At 42.8% G+C, this 20763-nt stretch overlaps 1 protein-coding gene across 1 annotated transcript; it reads right to left on the bottom strand.

Annotated features, from left to right (window-relative positions):
* Positions 1–11382: 11382 nt before the first annotated feature.
* On the bottom strand, positions 11383–17697 carry rfesd (Rieske (Fe-S) domain containing; the record flags this gene model as incomplete). Its single annotated transcript, XM_080728393.1, has 3 exons — positions 11383–11679; positions 15436–15470; positions 17544–17697. The coding sequence occupies 3 exons, from the start codon at positions 17695–17697 to the stop codon at positions 11383–11385; spliced, it is 486 nt and encodes a 161-aa protein (XP_080584519.1).
* Positions 17698–20763: the final 3066 nt, after the last annotated feature.

Raw genomic sequence — 20763 nt, forward strand, 5'->3', positions numbered from 1 at the left:
TGTTCTGTGGTAAAAGGGCGAGGAGTCGTTGTTCTGATGTTGGTATAAAAGGGCGAGGAGTCGTTGTTCTGATGTTGGTATAAAAGGGCGAGGAGTCGTTGTTCTGATGTTGGTATAAAAGGGCGAGGAGTCGTTGTTCTGATGTTGGTATAAAAGGGAGAGGAGTCTTTGTTCTGATGTTGGTATAAAAGGGCGAGGAGTCGTTGTTCTGATGTTGGTATAAAAGGGCGAGGAGTCGTTGTTCTGTGGTAAAAGGGCGAGGAGTCGTTGTTCTGTGGTAAAAGGGCGAGGAGTCGTTGTTCTGATGTTGGTATAAAAGGGCGAGGAGACGTTGTTCTGATGTTGGTATAAAAGGGCGAGGAGACGTTGTTCTGATGTTGGTATAAAAGGGCGAGGAGACGTTGTTCTGATGTTGGTATAAAAGGGCGAGGAGACGTTGTTCTGATGTTGGTATAAAAGGGCGAGGAGTCGTTGTTCTGATGTTGGTATAAAAGGGCGAGGAGTCGTTGTTCTGATGTTGGTATAAAAGGGCGAGGAGTCGTTGTTCTGATGTTGGTATAAAAGGGCGAGGAGTCGTTGTTCTGATGTTGGTATAAAAGGGCGAGGAGACGGGCAATGGGTCAGAAATAATTGGGAGGATGCTCCAGTGATGTCACTGCTAATATGATCATCTGATTGGTAGTCTGACTTTTCCATGCCTTACTTCCCTATCCCTAAACTTCTTTGCCTTTCTATAACAAATGGCAAGAGAGTTTAGGGATACGGAGGAAGGCATGGCCCTCACTCTCACTGCTAATATCACTGGCAGTCTCGCCAGTAATGTCAGTGGTTGATCACTGCCTGGTCACTCTCTGGACCAGAAGCATGGTCAATATCATGGTCAATATCATGGCCAGTATCATGGTCAATATCATGGCCAGTATCATGTCGGTATCATGGTCAATATCATGGTATTATCATGTCAGTATCATGGTCAATATCATGGTCTTATCATGACAGTATCATGTCAATATCATGGTCAGTATCATGTCAGTATCATGGTCTTATCATGTCAGTATCATGTCAGTATCATGTCAGTATCATGTGAGTATCATGGTCAATATCATGGTCTTATCATGTCAGTATCATGTCGGTATCATGGCCGTATCATGTCAGTATCATGTCAGTATCATGTCAGTATCATGTCAGTATCATGACAGTATCATGGTCAATATCATGGTCTTATCATGACAGTATCATGGTCAATATCATGGTCAATATCATGGCCGTATCATGTCGGTATCATGGCCGTATCATGTCAGTATCATGTCAGTATCATGGCCGTATCATGTCAGTATCATGGCCGTATCATGTCAGTATCATGTCAGTATCATGGTCAGTATCATGGTCAGTATCATGGTCAATATTATGTCAGTATCATGTCAGTATCATGTCAGTATCATGTCAGTATCATGGTCAATATCATGGTCTTATCATGACAGTATCATGGTCAATATCATGGCCAGTATCATGTCGGTATCATGGTCAGTATCATGTCAGTATCATGTCAGTATCATGGTCAGTATCATGGTCAGTATCATGGTCAATATTATGTCAGTATCATGTCAGTATCATGTCAGTATCATGTCAGTATCATGGTCAGTATCATGGTCAGTATCATGTCAGTATCATGTCAGTATCATGTCAGTATCATGGTCAGTATCATGTCAGTATCATGGTCAGTATCATGTCAGTATCATGGTCAATATTATGTCAGTATCATGTCAGTATCATGTCAGTATCATGTCAGTATCATGTCAGTATCATGTCAGTAACATGTCAGTATCATGTCAGTATCATGGTCAGTATCATGTCAGTATCATGGTCAATATTATGTCAGTATCATGTCAGTATCATGGTCAGTATCATGTCAGTATCATGTCAGTAAACGCATACAGTGTGCATGTGTGTCAGTAATTCAATTCATAGCTGGTGTGTGTGTGTGTGTGTGTGTGTGTGTGTGTGTGTGTGTGTGTGTGTGTGCGTGCGTGTGTGTGTGTGTGTGTGTGTGTGTGTGTGTGTGTGTGTGTGTGTGTGTGTGTGTGTGTGTGTGCGTGCGTGCGTGCGTGCGTGCGTGCGTGCGTGCGTGCGTGCGTGCGTGCGTGCGTGCGTGCGTGCGTGCGTGCGTGCGTGCGTGCGTGCGTGCGTGCGTGCGTGCGCGTGTGTGAGTGCGTGCGTGCGTGCGTGCGTGCGTGCGTGCGTGCGTGCGTGCGCGTGTGCGTGTCGGGCATAAATGGGGCACAGGCAGACTGATTGACCTTAAGCGTGGCATGTGTCGCAGATGACCCCGGGCTGTGCAGTGCCAAGTGGCAATTTGTACGGACCAACTGTTTCCAAGAAAAAAGAAAAGAAAAAAAAACATGAATATCTGGTAGCCCGTCTGTCTGTCCGTAGGTCCGTGGAGGATGCTATAGGGCAGGGGTCTTCAACAGGGGGTCCGGGACCCCCAGGGGGTCCTCAGAGTTACTACAGGGGGTCCTCCAAATCTTCCAAACCTTTTTGTATTAACAACTTGAACCCTAGTGTCCATATTCTGAGAACTGTAGCCGAAAATAGCAGATCTATAAGCTCACGAGCTTGTAGATCTGCTTTTTTCAGCAAAGAGCTTTGGTGTAGAGGGGAAAAAGAGTAGACTAAGTACAGAGTAAAAGGTCAAGTTTATTAAGTATCAACGTTTCAAGTGGTTAAATATCTGAAAACACAAATTGACCAAAATAAACTGGTGATTGTGCTGTGCTGTCAAACAATGAAACTATAATATAGAATCTATGAACAGGTTGTGGGGGTCCCCGCTTCATCTCTCTCTGGACTAAGGGGTCCTTGGCCTGACCCCTGCTATGTGGTTGATAAAATTCAGAACTTGTCTTGTGAGGCTGCTTGGTAGTGTTGTAGTACTCGAGTCAATGACTCGTCTCGAGTCAGGACTCGAGTCCAAATTTTCACTGACTCGGTCTCGTCTCGGTCTCGCCCTTAATTTGACTTGGACTCGTCTCGGTCTCGGTCTAATTTGACTTGGACTCGCCCCCCACCGAGTCCACTCGAGTCAAGTCACTACAATGCAATGGAATAAATGTTATATCCATATGAGGAGCGCATTCACGTTAACATTAAGAGAGCTGCCTTGTTAGTAACAGAGCATTCTGACGCGCATCTGATAGGCACACAGTAGTAGCACACACGCACACACAGGCACACACACACACAGAGCCCCGCTCTGCACAGCAGAAAGCACCTAATCTTCCCAGAAGTTATTTTTTTCGCCAAACAGACAACAGCACAACAGTCCACTTTCCTCTTACCTGCAGGATATCCTTGTGTCCCCAAATAAATAAGTCCTAACAGCTTCCAAACACAAGCCTTTGTGATCATGTGTTGTGTAGTTTAATCCACCCGCACAGCTGGATTAAGAATTTACGTCTTTTTGTATTTCCAGGTGTAGTCTATTACTCGTTAAGCAAGCCTCGTCCGAAAGTTTTAAAGTGCACTGATCAACAGAGAGAAGTGTAACATTGTAAGTCCCTGTAGAGAGGTTAAAACGAATCAAAACAACTTGAAGCAGTGACATGGGGTATTGTTTTGCCTTGTACTTGAAAGGCATCAGACTAATGACATAGGGTAGCCTACATTTCTCACCTTAAACAATTAAATGCAGACAGGCACATACTGCTATGTGTTTGAATGGGAAAACCTTATTTATTTATTTTAGCTTTTAGTCAAAATAAAATATTAAGATAAGAGTTTGTTTGAAAAACGTTTTGCTAAAATCATGCATGCTCTATTTCAATGCAACTATAACAGCAATGTTTAAAAATGTCATATATTACAGTAGTAGACATAATTATTTTTTAAATAATATTATTTTTGTTATCACTTGGCCTTTTGGTGCATGGGCATCAATATTATATCCATATCATGATATTAGACTGGATAGGCCTAATTATCGTCTGTGATTTGGGATATTGTACTGCAGTATATGCCAAGTCTTATTTGTACTCTAAAGTACTTGTTCTCTGCCTGGGAGAAAATGTAATTGTAGGAACTCAAATGTCTAGTTCTTAGACAGAAAATTGGTATGGGAAAAAACTACCTCTCCAAAAAACTCCCTCAAACCTAAACCACAGCATTGACAGCAACCAAAGGTAATTTGGGGAGACCTATTGATTTAATTTGAAGACAAGCCATTAATTTGAAAGGTATTGGTAGGAAACACCAGACAGGTCCATGCACATGAACGGGGGGTTCTTGCATTGTTTGTTTGTTTGTGTGTGTGTGTGTGTGTGTGTGTGTGTGTGTGTGTGTGTGTGTGTGTGTGTGTGTGTGTGTGTGTGTCCCCCAAAAAAAAATATATATATATTGTTTTCTGCAGCCTACCTATCAAAAAAAAAGGAAAAAAAAGAAAACTGGACTCGGCTCGGTCTCGCCTGCCATTTGTCTCGGACTCGACTCGGACTCGCCTCCCATTGGTCTCGGACTCGACTCGGACTCGGCCCCCTCCCAGGGGCTCTTGACTCGGACTCGACTCGGACTCGAACCCCATATGACTTGGACTTGACTTGGACTCGCTTTAGGTGGACTCGACTACAACACTGCTGCTTGGTGTCTTGTTCTCAGAGCTTGCTGCTTGCGTGCAGAGAAGTAATTTCAAGTGAACGATGCTCTCACCACCCTTTAATAAAGGAAAACTCTCATGACCTCAACAGAGGACTGTTTAATTCACAACAAGGACACTGTTGAGAGATAAAGAGGATGCCATGTCGTTGCTTCAACTTGTCCTTGCAAAATGTATTTGTAACTCTGAGAGTGTATGATTGTGAAAGGTCCATTTGGTTGCATTTGTAAATGAACAAAGAGTAGCCCCCTCAGGGACCACTGGTGGTCCCCGGACCACTGGTTGAAAACCACCGAACTAGACGATTTACTGATTGGGAGGAAGGGACGGATGGCTGAGCTATGGGATGGATACGGATGGATGGCTGAGCTATGGGAGAGATGGTGTTGGCACTATTTTAGGGGTGACTGCGACCGTAGGTCACATTTGGTATGAAAACCTGCAGATCATGTGCGTGCGTCACGCCTCAGCCCCATATATGGACATATTGTGTCAGTGTCATGTGGTCTATGATGTCAGACATCTATGATGTCAGAAAATATAGACACATTTTGGGCACATTTTGTCGGACTTAAACAACCAACCGCAGCACGAGTCACACTTGAAAATGAATTCTGTCCTTGTCCCTTTTATGCCCATATATGGAGATCCCTGGTGTCATTAATATTAAAGTGATAGTTCGCCTATTTTGTAACCAAAGCTGTATTTAATACTCACCTGTCCTGGAGTTGTAGAAAGGGCATGAATTGGTCAACTCATTCCCGTGGACAGAGCTGTGGTCATTTCTCCATTTTTGTGCTCAATAAAAAGTACTTCCATTGAGTTGGCGGTCCGAATGCCCATTTATGGACAAATTGTGTCAGTCTCAGTCGAATAGGGAAAGGTACAGTTTCATGACAGTACAGTTCGCAGGTACAAGGTCAACTAAAAGGAAACTCAGGTAAGCCAAGGCTTATTTGCATTGAGATCCTTTTCTTTAACTCATATAACACATTGAATGACAGACAGATAGAACACGGAGTCAGGGGAGGGTAAGGTTAGAATAAGTAGATACCGGTATAACACATTGAATGACAGACAGATAGAACACGGAGTCAGGGGAGGGTAAGGTTAGAATAAGTATTCTATGATTTGTTTTGTTTTGTTTTTGTGTCTTTGTTGTATTGTTAAAGTGATAGTTCACCTATTTTTGACATAAAGCTGTGTGAAATACTTGCCATTAAAACAGTGGTTAACAATGTATTAATTGATTACCAGAGTCCCGTGGTCAGAGTTCTGGTCAGTTTTAGATGAATGTTAAGTAGTTCCAATGGGGTGGGGGCCATTTGGCGTGGCCCAATCATTGAAAATAGATTAATCCACAAAACTAGCGTCATTTGTATTGTTGGCCTATTTATACCATACAGAGCGAGGTTTCGTTCTGATCAGCTGACTGCAAAGCACCTTGTTTTGGGGAAATACGTTGCAGCGGCGTAGTGATACTGGACACAAAAAATAGTACCATGTGACAGAGGGGTCAAAGTTGAACGAAAGTTGGTATATTTGGTAGAAATAGGTCAACAATACAAATGACGCTAGTTTTGTGGATTCATCTATTTTTAATGATTGGGCCATGAGCCCCTGCCAAATCACCGGAACTACTTTATATTCATCTAAAAGTGACCAGAACTCTGACCACGGGACTCTGGTAATGGATTAATACATTTGTAACCACTATTTTAATGGCAAGTATTTCACACAGCTTCATGTCAAAAATAGGTGAACTATCACTTTAAGTTGTGTCTCATATGTTTATGATGTATTGTCTATCTTTATTTTTTGTTTAATAAAAAAAATATTGAAACACAAACAAAGAGGATCTTACTGTGTGGCTGTAGGCTTACCCGTCTGGTGGTGGTGAAAACAAAATGAAACTTCCTCACAGCAGTAGCGTAAAACATTGTGAAATGAATCCTAATAGTGTTTGTTGACTCTTCATCAGTTCGCTGATAGCCTAAAGAAAAGCTCACACACACTCATTTAGATTAGAGGGCTTCTGTTACATTGTTGAAGCATATCTCTTCTCACGCTGAAAATGCAAGGGACTTTACACTGTGGGATTGATTTTCCTCAACAAACCGCTGAATAAGAATGTGCCAGTACTCACACAGGCTGTGGTGTGTCAGGCAGTTTGGCTGTGGTTACTGTCTGGGCGTCTGCTTTGGATAATAGAAGTCACAATCACACATCAACAGATCACAGCCAACCTCGTATCTTCATATTTTACTTTGTTATACAAGAGTGCAGGGGTGTCGCACCAAATTCTGGGCCCTGGGTACCAGCAGATCTACAAGCTCACAGCGCGGCACCGAGTGTCGCGTGCGAGCTTGTAGATCTGCTAAAATGTGTGCATTTTTCAAAAATATTTAAAATCCTTAAGGTTTTTTGAAAAATGTTTCTTTGTCAGTGGTGCTCAAACTTTTTCTTGTGAAGGACCCCCATGTCAAAATACTTAGTTCCAGGGACCCCCCCCAGAAGCAAAATTTGAGTTACAAATGTTCGCTTAAAAATACATATATTCAAAGATTTGCACACTTTTTCACAACTTTTCAAAAATAGCAGATCTACAAGCTTGCAGCGCTGTGAGCTTGTAGATCTGCTATTTTCAATAGCTAAAGTATAAAATAATTCCAGGCCCCTCCACGTGGGGCCCTATAGCAAAATATATATATACTAGCCCTTACCCGTTCAAAGATATGAGCTCCGAAATGATGTGCAGTGTGTGGGTTATGGGATGTGCACTGTGCACACAGTATATGAGGGATGGAAAGTAACTTTAACTGGTGTTTGCATGATAATATGTAGGCGCATCAATGTAAGAAATACCCGTTTCGTTTAATGGCTACAGAGATACTGTGTTCCACCCCCCCCCCCCCCCCCCCTCCCCCCACACCCCCCACACCCCCCCCGCCCGCCCACCCGCCTGCACACACACACACACACACACACACACACAGAGCTGGTTAAACATGTTGCCTCATGCTAGATGCAGAATTGATTAGCCTCAAGCTAGATGCAGAATAGATAGTAGATACACCATAAAAATGCTAATATACAGCATACGATTTGTGAAAGTGACAAACGGGCTTCACAGTTATGTTAGGTGTGTTCATATGCTAATTGTGATGCGATTTCAGATCAATTGCTCCAGCCACTGAGGAGAAACGCTGTTTCAGACAGACAGACAGACAGACAGACAGACAGACAGACACTCACTCACTCACTCACTCACTCACTCAGTCAGACATTCGCAAAATTATAGTATAGATATATATATATATATATATATATATATATATATATATTTATTTTTTTTGGAGCGGTGAAAGCGCTCCCAATAGACAGGTATGTCCGTGGGTATGTGGGTGGCTGGCTGGCTGGCCGTGTCCGTCCGTCCGTAGCCTGGCAATACCTTGAGTGGCCACACACAACACACTAGTTAAAGGAGGGGCGCTGTTTTGTGCAGGCCAGGCACACTCACCACTCACTCACACGCACACGCAACACACACACACACACACACGCACACACAGGGTATAGCTACTCAGATTCACCGCTCCACTTCGAACCAAGGTTTGATTTTTTTTTTATATATGAGCTATGGGAGAGATGGTGTTGGCACTATTTTAGGGGTGATTGCGACCGTATGGGTCACATATATATATATATATTTTATATATGAGCTATGGGAGAGATGGTGTTGGCACTATTTTAGGGGTGATTGCGACCGTATGGGTCCCATATATATATATATATTTTTATATATTAGCTATGGGAGAGATGGTGTTGGCACTATTTTAGGGGTGATTGCGACCGTATGGGTCACATATATATATATATATTTTATATATTAGCTATGGGAGAGATGGTGTTGGCACTATTTTAGGGGTGATTGCGACCGTATGGGTCACATATATATATATATATTTTATATATTAGCTATGGGAGAGATGGTGTTGGCACTATTTTAGGGGTGATTGCGACCGTATGGGTCACATTTGGTATGAAAACCTGCAGATCATGTATTATATATTTTAATATATATTTTTTTCTATTTTCAAAGCACTTGACTTACCCCCGAAGTACGAAAACGAAAGATCTACAAGCTCATGACAAGCTTGTAGATCAAGTTCCCACTGCAACACGGTGTGAGCTTGTAGATGGGGTATTTTTATCCTGTGGTGACACCATCAACTAGCATCCCAGACCGGGATGGTTTACCAGGCTACCATGGTACCACAGAGTATGAAACATGTCTTAAAGTGATAGTTCACCTATTTTTGACATAAAGCTGTGTGAAATACTTGCCATTAAAACAATGGTTACAAATGTATTAATTGATTACCAGAGTCCCGTGGTCAGAGTTCTGGTCAATTTTAGATGAATATTAAGTAGTTCCAATGGGGTGGGGGCCATTTGGCGTGGCCCAATCATTGAAAATAGATTAATCCACAAAACTAGCGTCATTTATATTGTTGGCCTATTTATACCATATAGAGCGAGGTTTCGTTCTGATCAGCTGCCTGCAAAGCACCTTGTTTTGGGGAAATACATTGCAGCGGCGTAGTGATACTGGACACAAAAAATAGTACCATGTGACAGAGGGGTCAAAGTTGAACGAAACTTGGTCTATATGGAAATAGGTCAACAATACAAATGACGCTAGTTTTGTGGATTCATCTATTTTTAATGATTGGGCCATGAGCCCCTGCCAAATCACCGGAACTACTTTATATTCATCTAAAACTGACCAGAACTCTGACCATGGGACTCTGGTAATGAATTAATACATTTGTAACCACTATTTTAATGGCAAGTATTTCATACAGCTTCATGTAAAAAATAGGTGAACTAATACTTTAAGTGGTTGCGTTATCCAAGAGAAACAATTAGTTACATTCATAAACAACGTGAGACCAAATCACCATATTTGACTACAAACCAAACCAACCAACAACAGGATTCAAATATGAACTTTAAAAACATTTTATTCTGTGAATTTTGCGAGTCACAATTCTTTTAGGAGATACATGGATATAAAACAATACACAGTGAGTGACAACTAAAACATTTTAGATACGATAATGATTAACAATAACCAAGACATGTCAAACTATTAGTATATAATAAGAGCACATGAGATAAGATAAACCTTTATTGATCCCTCTGAGTACATTCAGGGGTCAATAATAATAATAACTGTAATAACAATGTCTAAATAGCACTTTCTGGTCTTTCGCTTAAAAAATGCATTAAAAAATGGGTCTTCTTTCTATGATGAACAAAAACCAATTGATAAAATAAATGGTCCAACAATATTTGCCAAGACAGATGGAGGTGGGGCTTAAATGTTCTGTAAGGAAAGTTCACTTTTTTGCCAATACCCATTAAAAGGTTGGGGCATTAAATACTTGACATTTTGAAAACACTAAGGCATGGCCGATACCCTACTGCAGATGGCACAAGCTAACCATTATGATTGATTAATGGCTTGTTCCAACTACTAAATCTATGATGGACTATTCCATTTTGTACCAGCCCTCAGACCGGTTCAGTGGAGCCATTCATAATTTAGTCAAAAGGGAGGCGTTGACTTTCTGGGAGTTAGAAGAAGAAGAAGAAGTCATTTTAAGTTTGGTCAGAATGAAAAACATGGACTTTATGACCCAGCAGAGCATCAACCTCAACATAGTAAAATACCGCTGAGCAGCTGCAGGTCAACTGCAACACAAATGAAAAACAAGAGAAAACTGGAAAAAATATCAAATATTAGTACAGGTAGACTGCAGGGTCTGACTGACTCCATAAGAGCTAAATGATTAGAGCAGGGGTCTTCAACAGGGAGTCCGGGACCCCTAGGGAATCCTCAGAGTTACTACAGGGGTCCTCCAAATCTTTGTGAGATAGAAACATTTTCTTGTACCCTTAGGTCAATATTCTGAGAACTTTAGCCACAATAGCAGATCTACAAGCTCACAACGCCTCGCGCTGCGAGGCGTTGTGAGCTTGTAGACGAATGCTTGCTAAATATTAATATTTGACTCACAAAATGGTCATATCTGGTCAAATTCGTTTCTGAGCTCAACATACTTAATAGTTCTATGCAAGACCATAATACATGTAATGTAATCAAGCAAGCTGTATCACAGAATGGTAGGCTTTCAAAAACCACAAAAAAGAAGATGGAGGGACAAGGGACAATTTTACACAATATACTGTATGTAGGGGTCCCTGCATCATCAGCTAAGTGGTTCTCGGCCTGAAAATCATTGAGGACCCCTGCATTAGAGAACCCCGTTCAGTGGCATCAGTTCAGAAAAAGCTAAGGTATGGCAACATGACTGGTGTCTTGCAAGACACCAGTCATGTTACATATTAGTACATTTTCTCTTTAATATATATTGTATTGCTATATGCAAATTTCCACCCAAAATCAAAGATCTTCTACACACACGTCGAGATGTGATGCGTTGTTGTGAGCTTGTAGATCTGCTATTCTCGCTATACTTGAAATTGTAATTGAGTCATTATAATTCATGTACTTTTTCCCTTCATAGAAATGCAGTGGAGTCAAAGCTACTATATTTGTCTTTGAATTGCAGGTAAAAGTAAAATAAAAAAAGAAGAAAAATAACGTAATAGTAAATGCTGTTACTGTCCTCCACTGGACAGTAACAACTGGACAAACAAAGGCCTCAAATGGGCAGGCCGTCTTTAGCTGCCTCAGCAGCTTTTATAGCCCTGGCCACCTTGCCCGTCTCTCCCTGGTAGAAGTCTGAGTCGATGTATTGTTGTGACAGTGACAGCGCCACGTAGACGTTGCCCTCTGCCTCGGTGACGGTGTGGCAGCGCTGCTTGATGCCCCTAGAGTACCACCGGGCGACGGGGGGCTTCTCCTTGGGCTTGGTGGCCTTGTAGACCCCCTCGCCGTCCGCCAGGGCCATCTTGTAGTGGTGCCTGGGGCAGATCAGGCACCACTTCCCCCCCAGCTCCTGTGGGCCAATGAGAAGAAAGCAGGTAAATAACGTCTTGGAGAAAGGGATTCTTCATGTACTGTAATTGGTCCTCACTAATGATCATAAGACGACACCAGGGCAGAAATTACGGTCCCATCCTAATTTACAGTACACTTTAAGACCGAATAAGACATAATAAAGCCATAATAAGAAATAATGTGTTGGTAATTAGAACTAATATGTTTTATTAGACAGAAACAAAGACAGAATAGCAGAAAGAGCGAATACATTCTCTGGCACCGGCACCTGTCGCGGAACTACCGCGGCAGATACCGCCGCACGACAGGCAGTTCGAACGGCAGTCGCACTGCAGCGCCGGCGATAGGACTGGCAGTGGGACCGGCGGCCACCGCACGGACCGGCAGGTCCCGTCGCGGTAAACTGTCACCGTGTGGTGGTGGCTGTCACCGTGTGGTGGTGGCTGTCACCGTGTGGTGGTGGCTGTCACCGTGTCGCGGCAGTTACCAGCGATGCTGGTCCTACCTACAGTTCCGTGCGGCGGCCGCTGGTCCTAGCGCCGGGCGATGCAGCACGACTGATGGTCGAACTGCTGGTCGGCAGGTGCCGGTGCCAGAGAATGTATTCGCTCTTTCTGCTATTCTGTCTTTGTTTCTGTCTAATAAAACATATTAGTTCTAATTACCAACACATTATTTCTTATTCTGTCTTAAAGTGTATTGTAAATTAGGATGGGACCGAAATGTCATGGAGGCCATGAAGGCCATGGCCTCCATTGCCCCTCCGTTGGGCCTTGTGCCCCTCAAACCAATGACATGACCTGAGACCACTGTGGCCTTAATGCCCCTCAAACCAATGGCATGACCTGAGACCACTGTGGCCTTAATGCCCCTCAAACCAATGACATGACCTGAGACCACAGTGGCCTTAATGCCCCTCAAACCAATGCCATGACCTGAGACCACAGTGGCCTTAATGCCCCTCAAACCAATGACATGACCTGAGACCACAGTGGCCTTAATGCCCCTCAAACCAATGACATGACCTGAGACCACAGTGGCCTTAATGCCCCTCAAACCAATGACATGACCTGAGACCACAGTGGCCTTAATGCCCCTCAAACCAATGACATGACCTGAGACCACAGTGGCCTTAATGCCCCTCAAACCAATGACATGACCTGAGACCACAGTGGCCTTAATGCCCCTCAAACCAATGACATGACCTGAGACCACAGTGGCCTTAATGCCCCTCAAACCAATGGCATGACCTGAGACCACAGTGGCCTTAATGCCCCTCAAACCAATGACATGACCTGAGACCACAGTGGCCTTAATGCCCCTCAAACCAATGGCATGACCTGAGACCACAGTGGCCTTAATGCCCCTCAAACCAATGGCATGACCTGAGACCACAGTGGCCTTAATGCCCCTCAAACCAATGACATGACCTGAGACCACAGTGGCCTTAATGCCCCTCAAACCAATGGCATGACCTGAGGCCACAGTGGCCTTAATGCCCCTCAAACCAATGACATGACCTGAGGCCACAGTGGCCTTAATGCCCCTCAAACCAATGGCATGACCTGAGACCACAGTGGCCTTAATGCCCCTCAAACCAATGACATGACCTGAGGCCACAGTGGCCTTAATGCCCCTCAAACCAATGACATGACCTGAGGCCACAGTGGCCTTAATGCCCCTCAAACCAATGACATGACCTGAGACCACAGTGGCCTTAATGCCCCTCAAACCAATGTCATGACCTGAGACCACAGTGGCCTTAATGCCCCTCAAACCAATGACATGACCTGAGACCACAGTGGCCTTAATGCTCCTCAAACCAATGTCATGACCTGAGACCACAGTGGCCTTAATGCCCCTCAAACCAATGACATGACCTGAGACCACAGTGACCTTAATGCCCCTCAAACCAATGACATGACCTGAGACCACAGTGGCCTTAATGCCCCTCAAACCAATGACATGACCTGAGACCACAGTGGCCTTAATGCCCCTCAAACCAATGACATGACCTGAGACCACAGTGGCCTTAATGCCCCTCAAACCAATGACATGACCTGAGACCACAGTGGCCTTAATGCCCCTCAAACCAATGGCATGACCTGAGGCCACAGTGGCCTTAATGCCCCTCAAACCAATGACATGACCTGAGACCACAGTGGCCTTAATGCCCCTCAAACCAATGACATGACCTGAGGCCACAGTGGCCTTAATGCCCCTCAAACCAATGACATGACCTGAGACCACAGTGGCCTTAATGCCCCAGCTGACTGTACCACTTTCTCTTTTCAATATGTAGACAGTACACAGTAGAAACCAGTGACTTTTGTTGGGATTCTGAAATCTTAACTCCCAGAGTCCCCATCTTTAAACCAATCCAGTGACTTTGATTGGTGCTGGGTCAAGCATGGATCAGATTGTAAATACCATCATTTATCTATTTCACTGCAGATTAGGTTATCATCCCTAACCCTTAAATTCAAAACATAAGTGGTTTGGTGCAGAGGAAAAAAAAGAGCAGACTAAGTACAGAGTGAAAAGTATTGACGGTATTTCAGGTGGTTAAATATCTGAAAACACACATTGACATGAATCCAAAATACACTGACGATTGTGCTGTCAAACAATGAAACTATGGAATCTATGAGAAGGTTGTGGGGGTCCCTGATTCATCTCTCTCTCAACTAAGGGGTCCTTGGCCTGAAAACGTTGAAGACCCCTGTTATAAAGAACATTAGTGAGGAAGGTGGAAAATGGGTGAGGTGCTCCTTTATAGCCGGGGAGCCACAGGCCCAAAAGCTCAAAGAATAGGGTTTTACCTGTGATGTCATGACATACTTTTTATTTTTGTTTTTTCTATTAATTTGGTCATTAAGGTACACAGAATGAGAGGCCTGCTCTGCCGGAAACTCTGCGAAAAAAAGTTATGGCCATTTGTATATTCACTCCATCGACTTCAATATACAGGAAAGAAACACACAAAAATATACTTTAAGTAGCATGTGAGGGGTCAAACTAGGGGTTCTTGATGATTCTGAATCCATTGCAAGCATTTGTTTTGCATGAAAAACATTCCTTGGGCTAGAAAACGGACCAAAATAACGGTGAAAAGTGATGACTCATCACTTTTCACAGGCTGAAATCTAGCCCAAGGAATGTTTTTCATGCAAAACAAATGCTTGCAATGGATTCAGAATCATGAAGAACCCTATGTTTGACCCCTCACATGCTACTTTTTTTGGTGTGTTTTTTTCCAGTATAGTGAAGTCAATGGGAAACTTTTTTTCGCAGTGTTTCCGGCAGAGCAGGCCTCTCATTTTGTGTACCTTATTGACCAAATTAATAGGAAAAACTAAAATTTGGAGTATGTCATGACATCACAGGTCTTCTCTCATTTTGGCACAGTGGCTCCCCGGCTATTAAGTGTTGACTTATCTTGTCTCATAATGGTCCAGCAGATGCCATTCAAACGTCAACCTATTGATTGAAAGCATCCCGGTGTCCGTCAAGTGAGCAGCGATAAGAATTATGAATGTGATTCGGTTTGGGGATTTCAAAGACATGTTTTTCTTCCTGGAATTGTTTTGGCAGCAAAAACGGGAACTGGTCTTTGGACCGTGTCCAGTGAACTGGTCTTTGGACCGTGTCCAGTGCTGTATGAGTTAAGAAATAATAAATACTGTGCTTGTTTTCCTATGGTGTCCCATCAAAAAACAAGCTCCATCATCCTCACATTAAACGTATGTCTCACCTCAATGTCTCCGGTCTGCAGTGGAGCCCCATTATCTGTTGGAAGGTATGGCAGAGTGTAAGTATATTATAGTTCATTATCTGTTGGAAGGTATGGCAGAGTGTAAGTATATTATAGTTCATTATCTGTTGGAAGGTATGGCAGAGTGTAAGTATATTATAGTTCATTATCTGTTGGAAGGTATGGCAGAGTGTAAGTATATTATAGTTCATTATCTGTTGGAAGGTATGGCAGAGTGTAAGTATAATACATATAATAACTATATTATAGTTCATGGCTCTCTGTAGTCTAGATCAGTGTTCTCAACCTTTTTCTGCATGGGCACACTTTTCATGTCCCAAGAATCCATGGGCACACCAAGATAATACGGGGGTGTAAATATCGTCACTGTCGGGAAGAAACCTTGTATCTCCAAGTTTCAAATGTGTACGTTTCTTCGCAAACTAAAGCCCTGCTTCATCATACAAGGCTGTCGCACAACAGTAGTGAAAACAGCAGATCTACAAGCACACAACGCCTCGCACCGCGAGGCGTTGTTTAAATCATTTTTAAAATGATAAATACAATACTGGCTTTCAAGCAGTTTCAAGGGGCACACTTGACCCTTCTCAGGGGCACACCAAAGGTCCCCAGGCACAGTGGTTGAGAAACACTGGTCTAGAGTTATAGCGTTATAGGGAAATGTTCCATAGATAACAGGGTGAATCCATCCTCTGCTAAACAGAACGACACTGCTTTATGTGCCACTCTGCAGGCCCTGGCATCGTTTACGGCCCGCCCGCCTGAGTGTGTGTGTGTGTGTGTGTGTGTGTGTGTGTGTGTGTGTGTGTGTGTGTGTGTGTGTGTGTGTGTGTGTGTGTGTAGCATAGTTTATGGCTATATTTCATTGTTGTCCAGGTTGTATAGTCTCTCCGGCTGTAACAGCCTGATTCACCACACCAGAGGATTACTAAAGTGTCATCCTATCCTGGCCAGCAGTAAAAGGTGACATGGCCTTACTGGTCTTTCACATGACAACACCGGGTGGCCTGGAGAGATGACAGCTGTGTGTCTCGTATCACGAGAACATCTGTGGTCAGATGAGATTAGACAGAGGCCAGCTCCAAAGGTCTTGTTCACTTCAACCTTTCGCTGGTAATAACAAATTAAATTACCTTCCGCTGGAGCTGGATCCAGTGCACTGCAGACTCTAGGTTTTTCATAGTATTTGTCTCTGCATGCCCCCAGCACCTGGCTTTTAAAGGTATTATGACTTCAAATTTCATTTTTAAGGCTTTTTTCATGTCTCCTGACCTCAATTACACAAAACAAAAGAACTTTCAACATTCAGTGGTTTTTCTGTAATCTGTAGTTTTTGAGCGGTGGTCACAACGCTCCTATACGTGGCCGTGTGTGTGGGTCTGTCTGTCTGTCTGTCTGTCTGTCTGTCTGTCTGTCTGTCTGTATGTCTGTATGTCTGTCTGTCTCCGGGTCTGTAGCCTGCAGTAACCTTTTCTGACCACACATGTTAAGGGAGGGGCGCTGTTGCACACACACACACACACACACACACACACACACACACACACACACACACACACACACACACACACACACACACCACCGCTCAGTTCACACGAGTGTGATTTTTTAAATTACTAGGCTCAGAAAAGTGAGTTCATTTGTCTCTGGACGTACGCATCATCATCCAGGGGAGGGTGTGGTTGTAGGGGAGGGTGAACACAACAACCAAAGTGCTGAATGGTAAATGGTAAATGGTGCATTGGACCGATGCAAACACAATGTAAAGTAACAGAAAAGGTGACACACCCTCCCCTACAACCACACCCTCCCCTGGATGATGATGCGTACGTCCAGAGACAAATGAACTCACCTTTCTGAGCCTAATTATTCAAAAAAAATACAGATTACAGAAAAACCACTGAATGTTGAAAGGTCAGTTTTTTTTTGGGCGTAATTGAGGTCAGGAAACATAAAAAAAGAAAGAAAGAAAAAATAGAATAAAAAGATAAAAGATTTGATGTCATCAGACCTTTAACTTTGGATGTGCTTTAATTCACTGTTCACATGAGATGAGCGGCCCATAGCTAAAAGTGTCCCATACTCACGATGACACCAGGCGTCCAGCGCATAGAAGACTCCTTGGTGGAAGATGATCAGTATATCTCTCCCATCTATTGTCCTGCATGAGCGCTGAGCTGCGATCAATTCTTCTTTTGTCCCCACCAACTGAGGCTCTCCTGTGGGCTCCTTTGTAGCCATGGACTGCTGCAACCGCAATACAAATCACTGGGAAACATCACAAGGCAGTTAGCAATAATTACAGGTCCTTTTCAATTGTCAGTTGCCAATCTAATGCACTGATCAATTCTCTGTCACATTAGGGTCACCTTTACTACCTACATTCATATATTGTATATCTCATATCTCGTATCACCGTCAAGTAGGTTCACAATCACAAAATATTCAGACTTCAGCATTAATAATCAGAAGGTTATGTATTTACACAGTTTGTTCATTTCTCATGAAAAACTCTATAAAGGATTCAAAATTTGAGTGAAAATGTGAGTCCTGTTATTGCTTGAAAACCTCAGCTTTTCCAAATGCAACACATTCATCAACTCTCTTATCCCGATCTCATTCAGTACATACAGCAGGCTTACAGTTAAGGAGAATAATTATTTTGCCATACCCCACCTTGCATTCTTAATATTCTTTAATCCTTGCACCACCCTCTGCACTTTATATCTAAACTCATACACACACCTGCTACCTGTAAATACATACAAATATTTGATATGACAAGTTTCTTTTCCGTTTTTGCTCTCCCCCTCTCTGTCCCCCTCTTTTTTTCTTTTTCTTTAATCTTTACACAGGTCTGCAAACCCTCCTTCTGTATTGATGTCATGGGATTGTTGAATAAATTCAACCAGAGCTAATTAATGACATTTCCACTCATATTAAACTGATCATAATGGCAGTAAACACCTGAATACGACAGCGAGAGATAATTAATAACATTCTTAGCCTTGGATTTGCAAAATGAAGATGCTCTGCCGGGTTAAGTTTAGCATTTCAGCATCACGTCAAAAACCTTGTATCTTCATATTTCAACTTTTTTGATTTTTTTCTGTGAATGATAGCCAATCTACAAACTCATATCGCAGCGTGTTTTGAGCATTTTCGCGATTTTTATTGCGGTCAGTCTGTCCGTCACGTCACACTTTTCCCCTACTCATATCTCCACCACCGTTGCCCCTATCCATGCCAAACTTTGCACTCACCCTCATTGGCTGCCAAACCACAACCTCCACCCTTCATCTCTCACATGGCCCTCTTCTAGCGCCACCATGAGGCCGATTCTTGCAAAACACATTTTGGACACTGCTCCTTTACAGATTTTGCCCAAAAATCATGCAAAGCTGTAGGGGAGATCTCGCTCTTTCGAACGACCATCATTTCGACAACAGACAAGGTTTCCACCTGACAGCAATGCATTCAGTAATCAAAGGATAAGGACTAAGCAGCAGTTCAAAAGGTGAACTCTGTCATCAAACTTTTAAATAAATATTTTAGTGCCCCATCCTCATCATACAAATGAAATACAAAGAGTGACACCAAGCACTGCAAAATGCACTGCTTGGTGTAAGCCTTGTGTCCATTCTTGCTGCATTATGGACACAAAGCATACATACTGTAGTAGCTAGGCTAGCTATGATTAACCCACACAAACACTGGTCATGATGTGTCAGTGTGGAATCAGTACTCAACCCCAGTGCTTGAGTCAAAGTAGATACTCCTGGTCAAATATTATTTCACTACAACTGAAAGTTGCTAGGCCAAATTTGTACTTGAGGTAAAGTACTAAGCATTACAAAGTACATTTTCTCTTTAAAATCATTGTATGGCTGGATCAAGATTTATACCGGTATTTTCCCAAACATTTGAAAAAAGAATGATCTGCTTTTAAAAAAACACTTAAGTAAAGCAAAGATTTTCCAGAAATGTCCAACAATTATCAATAATAGTGAAAATACCAAATCTATAAGCTCACAACACCTTGCGATGTGACACGATTCATTTATTATTGAAACAGGGTAAGTGGTTAATTCAAGATGCATGTTTTGTCTTTGAAATGCAGCTAGTGGACTGCAAGTCATGATGAATATCCAAAAATACAAATACTCAAGTACAGTAGCAACTCAAGTACAGTAAATATGGCCTACTATTTGTTACTGTCCACCACTGTGTGTGTAATCTATGTGACATACAGTAGCACAAATAGAGGGGACTGGACCTCAGATATACTGTAATGCTAGTATTGCAGATCAGACTAATGAGCAGCACAGTGCTATAGTTGAGTAAACAGCACAGCAGCAGCAGCAGAGGAGCACATCTCTGCTAGCAACCATCCAGCCCTCTGGCTAAAGGAGGAGCACATCTCTGCTAGCAACCATCCAGCCCTCTGGCTAAAGGAGGAGCACATCTCTGCTAGCAACCATCCAGCCCACTGACCTATGACTAAACCACAGCAACATGCTTCTGCTTCACTAAGAAACATGCATTAATGGCATGGACATAATTACTTATTTTTTGTATCATACAAGGTTATGATTGTCATTATGCCATGATGAGTGTATGGCTTTAAAATCCCTAATCCCAACCTCACTCGCCTCTGCAGCTCTCTATGCCAGTGTTTCTCAAACGTTTAAATTTCAAGGTCTCCCCTTAACTCTGACAAATGGTACCAAATGGACCCAGTAGGTTCCATTTGTACACTGTCAGAGTTACAGACTTGTATTGGTCCATTTAGATCCCCCTAAAGGAACCCACAGAGTCCCTGGAATCCACTCTGAGAACCACTGCTCTATGCTGTTGCATGGGTCTTCAACTGGGGCCCTTTTTTTACATTAACCACTGGAACGCGAGCATCCCAACATTTGCCAAAATAGCAAATCTACAAGCTCACAACGCGTGGTTTGTGTATAGCTGATATACAAGCTGGTTTATCGGCTATTTATCTACAAGATCTACAAGCTCACGACACGTTCCGCTGAAGAGGTTTGGTGTAGAGGGAAAAAGGAACAGACTAAGTGCAGAGAGACAAAGGTCAAGTTTACAAAGTGAGGGTTTTAGTGGTTACAATACATAACTGAAAATACACAACATCCTAGCCATTAATGTAAAAGATAATGCATAAACAAGGTATATTAATTAACAAAACGTTGATGATAGTGCTGTCAACCAAGTCTACGAAGCTATCTATGAAATCTATGAACTAGTTTTATACAATATATAGTGGGGGTCCCTGCTTCATCTCTCTCTCTC

The sequence above is a fragment of the Nannobrachium achirus genome (assembly GCF_963921795.1).
Source record: "Nannobrachium achirus genome assembly, chromosome: 6".
Taxonomy (NCBI): domain Eukaryota; kingdom Metazoa; phylum Chordata; class Actinopteri; order Myctophiformes; family Myctophidae; genus Nannobrachium; species Nannobrachium achirus.